The sequence below is a fragment of the Zeus faber genome (assembly GCF_960531495.2).
Source record: "Zeus faber genome assembly, chromosome: 14".
NCBI classification, from domain to species: domain Eukaryota; kingdom Metazoa; phylum Chordata; class Actinopteri; order Zeiformes; family Zeidae; genus Zeus; species Zeus faber.
The window spans coordinates 25,436,622-25,454,405 of record NC_137200.1 but is presented as its reverse complement, the minus strand read 5'-3'; the positions used below and the strand labels follow the sequence as shown (position 1 = coordinate 25,454,405).

General features: G+C 40.7%; 2 protein-coding genes across 2 annotated transcripts; one reads left to right on the top strand and one right to left on the bottom strand.

Moving 5' to 3' along the window:
* Positions 1-352: 352 nt before the first annotated feature.
* Positions 353-5,145, top strand: slc25a35 (solute carrier family 25 member 35; the record flags this gene model as incomplete). The annotated part of the gene is made up of 5 exons (XM_080013564.1): positions 353-724; positions 1,363-1,428; positions 2,535-2,687; positions 4,363-4,497; positions 4,975-5,145. The coding sequence occupies 5 exons, from the start codon at positions 353-355 to the stop codon at positions 5,143-5,145; spliced, it is 897 nt and encodes a 298-aa protein (XP_079869690.1).
* Positions 5,146-8,241: 3,096 nt separating this feature from the next.
* Positions 8,242-17,419, bottom strand: LOC307240515 (mannose-P-dolichol utilization defect 1 protein-like). The gene is made up of 7 exons (XM_080014316.1): positions 17,291-17,419; positions 16,907-16,972; positions 15,766-15,898; positions 11,947-12,032; positions 11,045-11,160; positions 10,292-10,402; positions 8,242-9,659 (listed from the first exon to the last, which is right to left on the bottom strand). Exons 1-7 carry the CDS (start codon positions 17,406-17,408, stop codon positions 9,546-9,548), a joined length of 744 nt encoding a protein of 247 aa, XP_079870442.1. The 5' UTR covers positions 17,409-17,419; the 3' UTR covers positions 8,242-9,545.
* Between the last annotated feature and the right edge of the window lie 365 nt (positions 17,420-17,784).

Sequence of the window (17,784 nt, the reverse complement as noted above, 5' to 3'; positions counted from 1 at the left end):
AGACAGACAGACAGACAGACAGACAGACAGATAGATAGACAGACAGACAGACAGACAGATAGATAGATAGATAGATAGATAGACAGACAGACAGACAGACAGATAGATAATAGATAGATAGATAGATAGATAGATAGACAGACAGACAGACAGACAGATAGATAATAGATAGACAGATGTTATCTTATCTTGTTTACAGTCTAAGGCCCCGCCCTACGTCCTTGCGTCACCGAGGCAGGGCTGCAGCGTGCTCTCTGATTGGCTGAAACAAACGCGTCAGCACGTCCACACAGACCGGCATGGCTGCTCCTCGGTGAAGCATCCTCCACAACCTGCTCAACCTCCACCCGACATGGACTTCGTCCTCAGCGGCGTGGCGGCCTGCGGCGCCTGCCTGTTCACCAACCCGCTGGAGGTGGTCAAGACGCGGATGCAGCTCCAGGGGGAGCTCCGGGGCCGCGGCACACACCGGGTCCACTACCGGAACGTCTTCCAAGCCATGTACACCATCGGCAAGGTGGACGGGCTGGCCGGGCTCCAGAGGGGGCTGGTACCCGGGCTGCTCTACCAGTTCCTCATGAACGGCGTCCGGCTCGGCTCCTACGCCGTCATCGAGTCGTGCGGGTACGTCCACACGGAGGGCCGGGTCAGCGCCGCCAAGACCACGACCGCCGGGGCGCTGGCCGGCGTGGTGGGCGGCGTGATGGCCAGCCCCATATACCTGGTGAGTGGGATGGAAGCGGAGCTCAGAAATGGCCCGTTTCTTACTTGTCCCCTATTTACTCATGTGGCACTTGTCAGAGACGGACTTTCGGTGTGTTTATGTTCTGTGTGAGCGCCTTTATTTGCCGTTTATGTGGGGTGGCGGGGTCCGCCGCCACAGTAAGTTGTGCAGCTGGTTGTTGTTGGTAAAGTGTGGATATGGATGAACCCCCCTTTCAGCCCCGCCACCTCTAGGGACCAAGGAAGAACAGATCGACGACGAGGAAGAGGGACGACGTCGGAGGGGAGAAAGTGAGGAGAAGATAAACAGAAAAAGATTCGTTCCCAACTGATCTTATGGATTACCACTTTAAGGACGAGTTTTTACCACAAACGAGTGTGTAGCTCCACATCTGTCCCTCCATCACATGAGGAGGGCCCCGCCCGGTGTCCCCCCTCAACATGTCCACACCCCTGGTGCATCCGAGGCGCCTCCCATGTTACCTCCAAAAGCTTCCAAAAGAAACTCTTGTTGTTTCGAGAGGGAACAGCTGTTCAGTGACGGACGGCTTCCACATTTTAAAAGCCGCCAATATAGGCACGCTGTGAAGGACCAGGATTAAAGATGTGTGACGTGGTTGATATTGTCCACCCTGACAGGTGAAGACTCATCTCCAGTGTCAGTCCACCTCCTCCATCGCGGTTGGACATCAATACCAACACCAGGTAACATCATAATGATAATAGTATTAATAATAATTAATACAGGTGCAGGAGAAATACACAAGGTCCGGTTGAGTCCTGTTAGGTACGTATCACAGCTTTCCGAGTTTCCGTAAATCAACACAAAAGAAAGGGACGTTTCCTCTTAAGGTTCTTAGAACTTCCTGCAATACTTCCGTGACCGATTATGGTTTTCGGGGCTTCGTGAAACCAGGAACGAGCGTCGGTTTTCCAGGTTTCCATTAAACGCAGCGTGGGCTCGGGTTGTCTGTCCACGCGTAGCAAACGCTGTGCGGCCCCCCAGGGCGCAAGTCATTGATTGCAAACGAGCTCTGAGAGATGAAGCTTGGACTAATGTAATTTCAGATGATGATGTGACAAACGCCCCGTTCCCCAAACTACTCGGAACGCGCCGACGTTCTTCTCCTTTCGGTAAATTTGCAACGGTGTTTTAACTAATTTCCACTCCACATGTTGATCGATATTGATCAAAGTCAAACGACAAGACGTCTGAAACGTCCCAGGTTCTAACGAGACCTCAATCAGTCTGTGCCTACTGCGGTTGTCTTGTTTCAGATACTTTTAGCCCGAAGAATGCGAATAAGATTAATAATTATATTAATATTATTAATAATAATAATAATAATAATAATAATAACAGAAATCAGAGGAAAAACAACAGAAAAAACAACAAAACAACAAAAGTAAAGACCCTCAAGTCACTGACATGCATCATCAAAAGCTAAATAATATTGCACATAGAATCACAGAACAGCATATTTTTACAAGACTGATGAAAATAAAGTTTCTACAGTAGATTTCGGAAGAAAAACAATTTAGGAGCAGAAAACAGAGCTGGGTTGTGGGGGAGATGGCAAACAACAGCAACTAGTGTGATACAAAGGATAATTCCTGATTATAATAGAAAGCGTTTACAAGGTAAACTGTGGTGTTTTTTTTGTGGCTTTGCCTCCACTCATACATTCAAATACGTCTGTAAGTTAAGTTCACTACTAATGGCTTGTGTCATTATCTCAAATGCAAAGAAACTATTATGCGCATTTAAGCAGAATAAATGTGCCTGAAGCCGTTGTCGCCTCCACCCCCAGGGAATGCTGCACGCCCTGGCAGCCATCCACAGGGAGCACGGCATCGCGGGGCTGTGGCGGGGATCTTTCTCCGCCATCCCCAGGACCAGCGTGGGCTCGGCTGCGCAGCTCTCCACCTTCTCCGCCTCCAAGGAGCTGGTGGTGGACCTGCAGGTTAGTGCGGCGGATTATTATGGGATTCACCTTGCCGTAGGAGCCCCGCCCTTTTAATTTCCGTGGTAGTTAATGTGATTATCAGGGCGTATGCGGGTCATTGCACCGCCTTAAACTTTCGTTAATTCAAGTTGACAAATATTCATCCTTAGAAAGTCACTAAAAGGTGTTGAATCGGTTCATAAACGACTTTATTTCTACCTGCTACTTACATCTGTGATGCATGAATATAGTACTAACCTGCAATACCTAATGGAATAATAGAGAGGTGTCTAAAAAATGAAGGAAGAAAAAAAAAAAAAAGTATGAAATGGCGCTCTCAGCTACCTGGTTATGCTTCTCCACCGTGACCTGCGTTGAGCTCTGGATTCCCCTTCATGCAGGCTGTAGCAAACGGCAAAAGTCTCATTTAATGTAAGAATGAAGGTGTCTGTTGGGATGAGCGTTTATTTCTTATCATTTCCATTATTCTGTGCCCAATTGAGCAGCTCCACTTTGCAGCCGGCGGTGTCTCCCCCAAACGGAGCCTCCGCACTCCGCCGGAATTGAAATTCAACACTATTCACTCCTGCCCTCATGGTGTGGAGCTTAAACCCTTTGTTGTTTGGTGGGAAAGAACACAAGCTCCTGTGTAGAAACCGGCTTGTGTTTCTGGGAAAATGAAAATAGAACGTTGTAAGTGCTGCAGTCTGAAAAAAATAAAATGGCAACAATAATCCATTCTCAAAATAATTACCAAGGCACTACATTTTGTGATGGAAAGAAAATTAAAAAGCCTTTATTAAGTTGACTTTTCAGATTCTGTCAGATTTTTGGGTCCGATGCTGAAAGCAATTTTTGAGAGTCCTAGCCCCCACCGATTATACTGATGTTTTGACCGAAATTTGCAAAATTTTCAAATCATTTTGGAAAAAGCTATCAAATTACTTATATTTGAGAAGATTTAACTTAAATCTAAACACACAATGAGCTTTTTGATGGATTAAAAAAAAAAAAGTTAAATTATGGTGTTTAATTAAAATTGTAATTTTGGTTAATTACATCTGTCACACATGTTCTTAGCAGCCCACAATTATTTGTTGTACCAAAGTTCTTCCCCTCCCTCAGTGACAAAAAAGTTTTGAACAAAGTTGATGTAATAACTTATCTTTGATGATATTTGTCTTTGTTATTCACTTGAAAAATGTGATCTTTGGTTGAGGGAGTAATGTGGGTTTTTTTAACCTGATAAATTAAAGGGATTTATGTGATGATAACACAGAGCAACGTGCTTACATATACTTTTACATTTATGTAAATGCATGTACAATATTTGAATAAATAATAATCAAATGCAGAGACTGACTAAGGAGTAGTTACATTTGTACAGTGTTACAGCTACGACCGGCCCTTTGAGGGCAACCATAATGCTGATGTGGCCCAGGCTGAAAATGAGTTTGACACCCCTGCCGTAGATAGTCAGGTGCCTCGAAGCAAATAGACACTTGTTTTCACATCATTTCTGGGCAGTTCTCTACAAGTCAGTTTCGTCAATGAATGTGGCAGAGCGCAGCGTTTTTAGTTTTTTTTCTTTTTGGAATATATCGAATCGAGACCGAGCCAAAAAAAAACGGCGTGTGTGGATGTTTGAGAGTAAGGCCCAGGTGGCGTGAAGGTTTCTCTCCCCGTGCGGCAGGTGTTCCACAGGGACAGCTGGATGGTGTCGCTGAGCGCCGGCATGATCAGCAGCGTGGCCGTGGTGTTCGCCATGACGCCCTTCGATGTGGTGAGCACGCGGCTCTACAACCAGCCCGTCGACAGCCGGGGGAAGGTGAGTGAGACAGGACGGGCAAGATTGGTTTAACTAAGTAAATACTTAGTGAATAATTGGGGATAGTTTATCATTAGCATTTATACCCATACCAATAACCTATCCTTGTGCATGGAATCACATTTGTATATACTTTTTTTATAAATGTGACTATTTCCGTTTTGTAATATCTTGTCTATTTGAGTATATTTGGATTATTTTTTTCACTTTACTTTTATTCAATTATTATTATTATTATTATTATTATTATTATTATTATTATTATTTTCAGACTGTTAGGCTATTTAAAATGTTTCATTCAAATGGTCTGGAGAATCGCACCACCACCACCGCCTGCCTGTAAATGCACCTGGAGGAGTAAACTCTGATTCCGATTTCTTAAAGCGTGCGACTGTGTAAAACTCGAGGATTGTACGAAACCCTGGCGATCCGCCTGGAATAAGCGCGGTGGGGCGTCGGTGTGCTCTTCCCCTCCAGGGCGGCCTGTACCGGGGCTACGTGGACTGCTTCTCCAAGACGCTGAAGGCGGAGGGCGTGGCGGGGCTCTACAAGGGCCTGGGCGCCTCCTACTTCAGGATCGGGCCCCACACCATCCTGTGTCTGTTTTTCTGGGACGAGCTGCGCAGAGTCTACCAGCGGAGCAGATAGCGGCGCCCGGCGCGGCCCCGGCGACTCGGCCGCCACTCGCCGAATTCGGGCGCGACGCGTCACCGGCCTTTCGTTTAACGTCATGGAAAGCTACCGAGATGTTTTCCTTTTCCTTGAGGGCGAGCTAGCGATTTAACACTCCAATAAGATTGAAACGAGTTAGGGGGGTAAATGTGTAACTGGATTAATTTTCTACTGTGTTGGTAAACGGTCAAATGCAGCGATGCCGGTGCGACCGGGGAGAAGGGTTCGGACGCTGCTCGCTTACACATTAATTCCGGCGAGTAGAGTCGTCCTCCGGCTGCAACGAGCCGAGGAATGAGTTTCCACCTCGAGCCTTCGTGGCTTGGGTTCCCGACTCTAATGACTGACTCAGAGGTCAGAGAGGAGCGGGATACAGGAAGTGCAAGTCAAGTTAAACTCTTTGTAATTAAAGGAATATCAGGGGCGTCATGCCTAAAAAATGTATTTTATTACTACAGGTACTCCTCACTTAACGACCGAGTTCCGTTCCTCGGACCAGGTCGTTAATTGAATTAGTCGATAAGCGAGGACCGCGTGTTATTTCACGGTTAGGGGGCGTGGCTGGTATTACATTACATTTAGTCATTTAGCAGACGCTTTTCTCCAAAGCGACTTACAAGGGAGAATAACATTCAAGCTACATTGCGACAGAGATTAGTGTAACAATAAATACTGCAAGGTGGTGCTAAGTAATTGTAGGTTGGGACAGGAGGTACTCAATATAGTATATATGGTATATATAGTATAGTGTATGTAGTGTATATAGTGTTATTTCACGTTAAAAAGGCGTGGCTGGTAAATATAGCATAGTGTATACAGTGTGTGTAGTATATAGAGTGTATATGGTGTTATTTCACGGTAAGGGAGCGTGGCGATTGTGAATGCGAGTGTAGTGAATACGAGTGTAGTGAATACTGACAGACTGCAGGAACGAGACAGGCTGAGAATGGTGATGAGATGAGATGTATACAGTGTATATATAGTGTGTGTGTATATAGTATATATAGTATATAAAGGGAGATGAGACGCCGCGGTATGGTACGCAGTGTACAATACGGACTGGTCAGAGAGCTGGTCCTCAGTCCAAACGGTGGTTAAACAGGTAGGTTAAGTGAGGAGTACCTGTGCTATTTTTTATAATTTATAGTTATGATCATTTTATATCATGAGTCAGACTTATTGTTCTGATTATGTCACCGATCATACCTGAAAAAGTGCCACCCCCTTCCCCTATGCTTTTGGTTTCTTCCCAAAGTTGCAGGATGAAATGGGTCGGTGCACAGGTAAGCGACAAGAGTTGCCAAATCCGCTCGCAATACAGCACTTTGGGCTTTAAAAGTATTTCAGAACCACGTTATACGTGTTAAAATAAGTAATTTACACAAAGGGACCATTGCTCACCGTCAACAGTACACGCCACCATGTCGCCGGGCGCTCGGACCCGGTCAACCGGCCTCGTCCGCGCGTAAAAAGCCCAGTCGGACGAGGGTGAGGGGAAAGTAGAACGTTTCTGCAGTTTTCAATTGGAAATAAGTGAAACAAGACAAGTTAAGCATTTGGGGAAATCGAGGAAACGTGCGTCATGCGCCCGCACGCTCCAGCGCTCCCGGTCACGCCACGGTGTTGTATTTCACCGAAATCGTTGTCTCCTTTCCTGGTTCTCTGGAGTTCAGAACCACGTTGCACGTGTCAAAATACGTTGCTCACTGCGAACGGTGCTACCGTGATGCCGGGGCGCCCCAGCCAGGAGACGCCCCTCAGGCAGATTATCATCACTTGGTGGAGGTCAGAGGTCAATTCACTGCTTTACATTTCCACGGATCCATAACTCAAGCATTTCAAACACAAAAAAAACCCAAAGCATGAATAACCAGGTGTTATTAAAGGAAACGGTGTTTCATCTGAAATGCCTCACCTGAAGGTGTTGGACATGCAGAGCTTAGGGAGCGTTTGGACGCAGGACACCAGGACTCGCGCTGTTGGAGTTCAGTGACGTGGAGCTCCCTCAGCTCTTTGGTTCATTTGTTTGGGAAAGGTACATTTTTCAATGAGTGCCGGAGTTTTCTATTTTTCAAACGTTTGTTTGCATTTTAACTCCTTGACCATTATTTAATAATCATTTTAAATTATTTAACATCTGCGATTTATTTTTTTTTGGTATTTATTATTCTATTTTATTGGATTTATGGAACTTTCACACAGACTGTGGTTTAGGACGGGTCATGTTTCAGCCTGAAACTAAACGCCCACAATGCTGTCTTTCAGGTTTTACATATTTAATAAGTATTTCGTTGTTTTGGGTTTCCTAGCGGGGGGTGAAATTATTTTTTTAAATATGTCGTCTTCTCTCGGGTTTTAATTAAGAACATTTCCTGTCTGTTTAGTAAAGCAGGTTTGTCTTCCCAGAAGTCAGCGAGTTTTACCTCCTTAATTATATCTGGGTCAGCTTCAGTTTGTGCTGCTTCTCATGAATCTTCATGTGATTTCCTCCAGAACTATGACGACGTCATTAACTATTTACACTGTTGTCGGCAGCAGCTGACAGTAGTAGTATAAAAATTAGTCGATTCAACATTCTACTCAAGTACTTGATATTGGTTGGATTCGAGTGTGAGAAGTATGTCAATGTATGAAAGTGTGAGAAGTAACTAAACATCGTGACCTCATATTGTAAACGCATTAATCTCTAAAAACCCTTTTGGTTTAATGCTGCTTTCGGGTGATAGATAAATGCAGTTAAAATATATTCCCGCTTTGAGTACAAATACCTCAAAATTGTACTAATGTAAAGTACTAGAGTAAAAGTACTAAAGTACATACCTTACACTCCATGTTCACATAAAGACTACTTAGTGGACCGGTCGCACACCGAAATGTTTATAAAAATGTGTAACATGCATTCACAGTAAACAATGTTAATTTGATGTTAACGTGCAGAGGTGATCAGGAGGCTTGTGAAGTGGAACTGCTGAACCAAACATGTTTTTCAAACAGTAAAATAAAAACCATCTTTACTCAAAGTGTTTGCACATGACGTCCTTTTAATTCAGCTCATTGATGCCTGCCATACTTATATATATATAGCCACCCCTAGCTATTTGTCTATTTCCTATCTTTTTGGGCCTACCATCAATCACATTTTCATTTGTGTTTTTATTATGAGCGAAGATATTAACACGAGAAAAACAGTGGAGCTGAGAACCTTCCCAAAATCTGAAGAATGAAAATGTTTCCAATGATATAATAAAAAAAAAAAAAAGCACCGCAACCAACAAACACTTTTTTGGGGGAAAAGCAAGACACAAACATTTTCTTATAACACTACATTTGGTCGAAACACAAAACGGACTTTAATTAAATTTTAGGGCAGGCACAGAAAAGGTAAATATTGCCAAAGCACTGCAAAGGAAGCAGCTCACGGCTCTTAATGCACATTTTATACTTAATACATTCATAGGAGTAAGCAGAAATAAACTGAGTGAGTTCTGTGCAGGTGACAGGTGAGAGATGCGTTTCCGCAAGGAGGCCGCCGGAGGACGACGCATCGCCCACGCAGCACCAGTGGTGTGAGCGCTCCCTCTAGTGGTACATGTCTGATCCATCAGAGACGAGCGTTCAAGACCATTTCACCACGAGTGGAGGCTCGGTAGGAAGAGGACACCGGGTGAGGTAAACCATGTTTGACAGACCTAGTGCAGTGTATTGCACTGAGAAAAATAACACCAGGTGCTCTAATACTCCTCCTGTCCCGTCGCTCGAACAGAATCTGACAGGAGGACGTTGACTCACAGCGGCAGTTTGGAAAAGCCCAATTAAAAAAAAAAAAGTGACTCGATGAGCGGCTTTGCGGTCGTCTTTTCTGTTTGTACTACACGATTATATTCCAGTAGACGTGCAACACAGTCGACGGCTGCGTACAAAGCCACATTGGTGCAACCAGATGAGCACGTCGGAACCGTAGCGCCAGGATGACGTAAACACAGCGTATCCCACAATGCATTGCGCCCATGAACGTTTCCAAGCAGCGTCCACATCGACCCTCAACGCGCTGAGAGGAAGTGGCCGTAAGGATGCCCTAGTATAGTACTAGTATGTGTATGTAAATGTAGTACGTTTGTAGTACGCAGTTTCTGGGCGCAGGGAATGATTTCCACTGAGGCTGGAAGTGAGGAGTCTTTTTCAGGCCACTAGGGGGCAGTGCAGGGTAAACTTTGGAACAGGCGCGCGCGCACACACACACACACACACACACACACACACACACACACACACACACACACACACACACACACACACACACACACACACACACACACACACACACACACACACACACACACACACACACACACACACACACACAGAGCTGAACTCTCTCACTCCCGCTTGTGTTTTGCCTTCCTCTCGCTGCTGAGGACTTGCAGCAGCAGGAGGCAGCTCAGAGCGGCGGAGAGCAGCCGGGCCAGCGTGGACAGGGACGCGCCCGTCTCCTGGAGGAGCAGGGAGAGGAGAGAGGGGGGAGAGAGATCCGATTTCGGCGTGAAACAACGGCGGCAGAAGATGAGCTTTCTGAAAGGCGTGGTCGGTGTTTCACAACCACTTTCTTAAAAAAAAAAACAAACACGCTTATTATTCCTGCCCACGGGTAGTCGCGAACAAATGTTTTCCATGACTCAGGAGCCCGAGGTCACTCGTCAGCGGCCAAAAAGCGGGCGGCTAGTCACACTTTGACCAATGGAAACAAACCGAGAATCATCACTGAACCAAATAAAAAGTCAGGGCGTTACTCATACTGAATGTGAATAGTTATAACAGAGTCAAAAGATTCCCGCGAGAATTCCATCCACACCTCGGAGCCACACCCACTCCCCCCTCGCTCCCCGGGCGTGGCACCGGCTGAACCAAACGGAGCGACTCTTTTACAGAGTGACTCGCCAAGGAACAAATCTAAAAAAAAAAAAAAACCCGCGTATAGTCCTCAATTTCCGAATCAATCCGGTTCCAGTTCCCACCGGTGCAGTTTTGATCTTGCAACACACAGCAACCCCCCCCGCATTTTTTAATATATATTTTTGGGTGTAAACACGGCCCTCGGCGTCTATGGTCCGTTGATGTTCCTCACCTGCAGCGAGACAAAGATCAGGGCCCAGGACTCGGCCCACACCAGGAAGACAGAGAGGCGGGACAGCGCCCCGGTGTGTCCTCTGGAGGAGTTGCTGCTGGCCTGGACGGCCTGCAAACACAAAACATGGTCAAATGGAGTCGACGGGGGCGGAGCTGCAGAAAGTCATAATGATATTACTGCTAATAATACTAATAATACTGAGTAGGGACGGGCGGATCAATACTGAAGGGTCGATACTTCCGATCCTGTTGTTTCCTCTCGGGAATTGATTCTTGGGTAAAATCATTTGTGACGTGTTTTCCGAGCGCACGTGAAAAAGATGCACGATGCTGCGGAAATAACACACAACCGCTTCAACAGAAGGAAGCTCCTAAAAAGGAAAAATGTGGCCAGCGTCTCATCGTCAAACAGACAACTAAGAGAGGAGTCTGATTTTTGGCAATTTATAACGACTGATGCCCAGGATTTAAAATACAATTTTCTTCCAACTCTCATGGTAGAAATGATAAATATTTCTTTTTTGATGTGCATACAGACCTGGCAGCCTGCACGCCCTGTGCACCAACCACGCAGTTCCTGGTCAAAATACCTAGCTACGAAATGCCAGATGAAACCACACACACACACACACACACACACACACACACACACACACACACACACACACACACACACACACACACACACACACACACACACACACACACACACACACACACACACACACACACACACACTTTGAGCTACCACCTTGCTTGCGATCAAAGCCGAGGTGCTGGAACTCTGCATCGCTGAAATGACGCTCGCTGTTCCTATGTTCCCAAGAAGCAGAACGATGGCGGCGAAGCAGAAGAGAAGGAACAGTCCTGCAACACAAGGACAGTTCATTTACTGGTAACATGTATTTTTTTTATGGCCCAAGAGATAAACAAACTACTTCTGCTTAATGCCATTTTAAAGCCTGGACGGGGGAACCATTCTAATCCGCAGCCTCGAACCGGACGCTCTGCTATACAGACACTGCAGGGATTCAGCCTGATGACATCATTTCCTGCTTTCACCCTAAATCCCACCAAACATCAGGGCTCCAAACTGAAAGGAGCAGATCGTCCTTAAACTAAACTAAGGAATAAACACAGTGGCTCGTCTTCATCTTTAGGTTCATCTTCCTGGTTCACTGACCACATCTTTCCTCTTTTTTGTCATTTTTATATATTTTTCTGTTATTTTTTAAGGTTGTATTTGTAGTTTATCATGAGGTTCAGCGTATATTGTCATATTTTATTGTGTACGGTGAACTGTCTCAGGCTGACTGAGGAACCAGAGAATGGGACAGACTGGTGAAGAATCGAAATTAAAGGCGCGCTTCAAGGACAGTTAAAAGCCCAAACGCTGAACCTTCGGTCATTCTTTGTTTGATTTGATGTATTTATTCAGCGGTCACATGCCGTTATGACCTCATCAACACTGATTATAACCTTATCAGGGTGTAAACATTGTTCTGTCGAACAAAGAGGAACAGACTCTGGAAGGTCAGGACAGACCATAATACAAAACCTTTTGTGTCCGTTCTTTTTAGAAAAGAAGAGGAGGAGGAGGAAGAGGAAGTCCAGCACAGTGTAGAACATGACATGGATCTGATGTGTTGTCACCTTTGAGGCTGTTTCCTCTGTAATGCAGGGTGAGAAAGGCGACGGCGGCAGTCTGGATGCTCAGCAGCAGCCGCTCCCCCCACGCGCTGCAGCACATTTCACACTTATGATTCATACAGAAAATATTAAATAATAATGTGAAATAGTATGAAAAATGTATTTCCCTGTGCAGAAAAACCCAGCAGCGTATAGGTTATAATGGCAAATATTGGGCTGCACTGAAGAGGAAAAGACCAAAGTTATATTTTTAATGCAAGTTACATTGAATAAACACGTTATATTATAAGTTATATCCAATAAATATTACAAGTTATATCCAATAAATAAGTTATATTATGAGTAATATCCAATAAATACATTATATTTTAAGTTATATCCAATAAATATTATAACTTATATCCAATTAATAAATTATTATAAGTTACATCCAACAAATACATTATAAGTTACATCCAATAAATACATTATATTATAAGTTATATCCAATAAATTAACAATATTATAAGTTACATCCAATGAATATTATATTATAAATGATATCCAATAAATAAATTATATTATAAGTTATACCCAATAAATACATTATATTATAAGTTACATCTAATAAATACATTATATTAGAAGTTATATCCAATAAATAAGTTATATGATAAGCTATATCAAATAAATAAGTTATATTAAAAGCTATATTATAAGTTATATCCAATAAATAAGTTATATTATAAGTTACATCCAATAAAGACATTATATTATAAGTTATATCCAATCAATATGTTATATTATAAGTTACATCCAATAAATATGTTACATTAAGTTATATCCAATAAATTAATTATATTATGAGTTACATCCAATAAATACATTATTAGTTACATCCAATAAATACATTATTAGTTACATTCAATAAATATATTATAAGTTATATCAAATAAATACATTATATTATAAGTTATATCCAATCAATGTTATATTATAAGTTATATCCAATAAATACATTATATTATAAGTTACATCCAATAAATATGTTACATTTAGGTTATATCTAATTAATTAATTATATTACAAGTTACATCCAATAAATAACTTTTATTACAAGTTATATCCAATAAATGAATTATATTACAAGTTATATCCAATAAATATTATATTATAACTTACATCCAATAAATATAAGTTACATCGGATAAATATGTTACATTATAAGTTATATCAAATAAATGAATTATATTATAGGTTACATCCAATAAATAAGTTATATTATAAGTTACATCCAATAAAGGCATTATATCATAAGTTACATCCAATAAATACATTGTATTATAAGTTATATGAAATAAATGAATTCTATTAGAAGTTATATCCAATAGGTTATATCCAATAAATATGTTATATTATAAGTTATATCCAATAAATACATTATATTATAAGTTACCTCCAATAAATAAGTTATATTATAAGCTACATCCAATAAATACATTTTACTATAAGTTGTATCCAATGCATTAATAATATTATAGGCAAGAGGAAAAGAGGAAGGCCAAAGAGATGGTTTATGGATGTGGCGAGGGAGGACATGCAGGCGGTTGGTGTAAGGGAGGAAGATGCGCAGAACAAAAGGTATTACAGGCCAATGATCCGATGTGGCCACCCCTAAGGGGGGCAGCCCAAAGAAGAAGATATCCAATAAATATGATAAGTTATATCCAATAAATCAAATAAATCAATTATATTATGAGTTACATCCAATAAATACATCATATTATAAGTTATATCCAATATATATATTATAAGTTATATCCAATAAATATTATATTATAAGTTATAGCCAATAAGTTATATCTAATAAATATGTTACATTATAAGTTATATCCAATAAATACATTATATTAGAAGTTAGATCCAATAAAAAAATTATATTATAAGTTACATCCAATAAATATTATATTCTAAATTATATCCAATAAACACGTTATATAATAAGTTATATCCAATAAATACATTATATTATAAGTTATATCCAATAAATATATTACATTATAAGCTATATCCAATAAATATTACAACTTATATCCAATAAATAAGTTACATTATAAGTTACATCCAACAAATACATTATATTATAAGTTATATCCAATAAATATTATATTATAACTTATATCCAATAAATAAGTTATATTATAAGTTACATCCAACAAATACATTATATTATAAGTTATAGCCAATAAATATTATATTATAAGTTATATCCAATAAATAAGTTATATTATAAGTAACATCCAATAAATACATTATATTATAAGTTATATCAAATAAATACATTATATTATAAGTTATATCCAATAAATAAGTTATATTATAAGTAACATCCAATAAATACATTATATAAGTTATATCAAATAAATACATTATATTATAAGTTATATCCAATAAATAAGTTATATTATAAGTAACATCCAATAAATACATTATATTATAAGTTATATCAAATAAATACATTATATTATAAGTTATATACAATAAATACATTTTGTTATAAGTTATATCCAATAAATAAGTTATATTATAAGTAACATCCAATAAATATTATAAATTCTATCCAATACATATATTATATAATAAATTATATCCAATAGATACATAAGTCATATCTAATACATAAGTTATATGATAAGCTATATCAAATAATTAAGTTGTATTAAAAGTTATATTCTAAGTTATATCCTATTAATAAGTTATTCAAAGTTATATCTTATAAATATTATAAGTTACATCCAATAAATATTATGTTATACCCAATAAATAAATTATATTATAAGTTATATCCAAAAAATAAATTATATTAAGTTATATCCAATAAATACATTATATTATAAGTAATACCAAATAAATATATTATAAGTTCCATCCAATAAATAAGTTATATTATAAGTTCCATCCAATAAATACATTATATTTTAAGTTATAGCCGATAAATACATTATATTATAAGTTATATCCAATAAATATTATAACTTATATCCAATTAATAAGTTGTATTATAAGTTCCATCCAACAAATACATTATAAGTTCCATCCAACAAATACATTATAAGTTATATCCAATTAATATAACTTACATCCAATAAATAAGTTATATTATAAGTTATATCCAATTAATATTATATTAGAACTTATATCCAATAAATATGTTATATTATAAGTTATATCCAATAAACACATTATATAAGTAACATCCAATACATTTTACATTACACACATCAAATTATTATTATAAGTTATATCTAATAAATAAATTATATTATAAGTTATATCCAATAAGTTATATCCAATAAATATGATATTATAATTACATCCAATAAATATTATAAGCTCTATCCAATACATAAGTTATATCATAAGTTACATCTAATAAATGTGTTAGATTATAAGTTATACGCAATAAATGAATAATACAATAATATATTTTATATTTATATTATTATTATTATAATATAATTTATTATAATTATAAATAATAAATAATATCCAATAAATGAAAAAACGAATTCAAAGTCAGATTCCTTGTATGTATGTGAACATACATGCGAATAAAGCGTTCCAGTTGCATTTAAACGTTAATTCCCTTCAAATGATTTGCTTCAGAATCAGAATGTGTTTCATCCACCAGGCACATTTTCATGTAGGAGAAATGTGTCCTGCTAAGGATAGGTGCTTCTTCACAGACATTAGCATAACACACAGTTTAAAAAATGAAATAATAAAAACAAGATGAGAATACAAAGCAGGAAGCGTGGTGAAGGTATCCTCCACAGCTCGTACCTGAGGGGGAAGTGGCTCCTCATGCAGTAAACCAGCGGCGCTGAGGAGGAGTAGAGCTGCAGCAGGACGGCGATCAGGCTCAGACCCTCTGAGCTCCTCCTCCTCAGCATCTTCATCACCTGAGGGATCTGGGCTGCGAGGAGGAGACGGGATGGGGAGGTGAAGGAACCGTCTGAATGATGGAACCCTCTGAAGGAACCTTGTGAAGGTACCCTCTGAAGGTACCCTCTGAAGAAACCTTCTGAAGGTACCGTCTAAATTATGGAACCGTCTGATGGGACCGTCTGATGGGACTGTCTGAATGATGGAACCGTCTGATGGAACCGTCTGATGGAACCGTCTGAATGATGGAACCGTCTGATGGAACCGTCTGAATGATGGAACCGTCTGATGGAACCGTCTGAATGATGGAACCGTCTGATGGAACCGTCTGAATGATGGAACTGTCTGAAGGAACCCTCTGAGTGATGGAACCGTCTGAAGGAACCGTCTGATGGAACTGTTTGATGGAACCATCTGAATGATGGAACCGTCTGATGGAACCGACTGAATGATGGAACCCTCTGAAGGAACCTTCTGAAGGTACCCTCTGAAGGTACCGTCTAAATTATGGAACCGTCTGAAGGGACCGTCTGATGGGACCGTCTGATGGAACTGTCTGATGGAACCGTCTGATGGAACCGTTTGATGGAACCGTCTGATGGAACCGTCTGACGGAACCGTCTGAATGATGGAACTGCCTGAAGGAACCCTCTGAGTGATGGAACCGTCTGAAGGAACCGTCTGATGGAACTATTTGATGGAACTGTTTGATGGAACCGCCTGATGGAACCGCCTGATGGAACCGTCTGAAGAAACCATCTGATGGAACCGTCTGAAGAAACCATCTGATGGAACCGTCTGACGGAACCGACTGAATGATGGAACCGCCTGATGGAACCGTCTGACGGAACCGACTGAATGATGGAACCGCCTGATGGAACCGTCTAATGGAACCGTCTGAATGATGGAACTATCTGATGGAACGGTCTGATGGAACCATGCGAGTAATTCTTCCACTGGAAGCAGGAGAACCGAGCCTGTGGTGTGTGTGTGTGTGTGTGTGTGTGTGTGTGTTTTAGTGCCGAACTGAGGTTCTTACCCATCACTGTTGCCAGGATGATCCACGGTCCCACAGTTTTGCTCAGAACGATCCTCAGACACGGAACTGGGAAGCAGAGCGTTAAGAATCGAACCGGAGGATGTTCGAGGTTTTAACCGGCAACCGTCTGACGTCACACGGGCGACACAGTCTGCACCAAACGCAACCCTGCAACCACCGCTCCTCACCACAGGTGTCACCAAAAACAAGGAAACGGAAACTCCACGAGGCGGAGAATTAAAATCCACCTTCAAGCAAAGCTGCTCATGTGTAACACGGGCTCTCGCACGAGGATTTGTTTACTTTCACTGCCGCTGTTGTTGTTATCACGGTATTCGCTACTTGTGATCATTACGATTGTTTTTCTTTTTCTTTTTTTCTCACCGTGGAAGCAGTCGAAGTGGATGAAGAAGTGCTCGTAGCATTTGTCTGGCATCAGGTGGAGAAGCAGGACCTTGGCTACGGAGTCGGGCTCCATCCGCTGCTGCTGCTCCGCCGCCATCTTTGCCAGGCTTCGCCGTGACTCCTCTGCGCATGCGCGGGGCCACCTCTTCACCCCTGGCCCACGAGGCCGATGACCCGTCTTCCAGAGTTATATTAATATTCATACTTATTGGTCGGCTAATTATTGAATATATATATATATATATGACTTCCTTGGATTTGTTTTATTTTATTCCATTACGGTTTTTCTTATTTTTACTACCTCGTCTGGGGCGTTCACCACATGCTGAACAGCAAACATTTACATTACATTTACATTTAGTCATTGATCAGACGCTTTTATCCAAAGCCACTTACAATTGTTCAAACACCGACGGACGCAGCCATCAGGAGCAATTAGGGGTTAAGTGTCTTGCTCAAGGACACTACAGCGC

Excerpts from the sequence above, each read along its gene's own strand:
- LOC307240515 (XM_080014316.1), bottom strand. The coding sequence starts at position 17,408 with ATGGCGGCGGAGCAGCAGCAGCGGATGGAGCCCGACTCCGTAGCCAAG. Across the intron at positions 16,973-17,290 it reads CCACTTCGACTGCTTCCACG|TTCCGTGTCTGAGGATCGTT; the intron begins GTGAGAAAAAAA and ends TCTGCTTCCCAG. Across the intron at positions 15,899-16,906 it reads CATCCTGGCAACAGTGATGG|CCCAGATCCCTCAGGTGATG; the intron begins GTAAGAACCTCA and ends TCCTCCTCGCAG.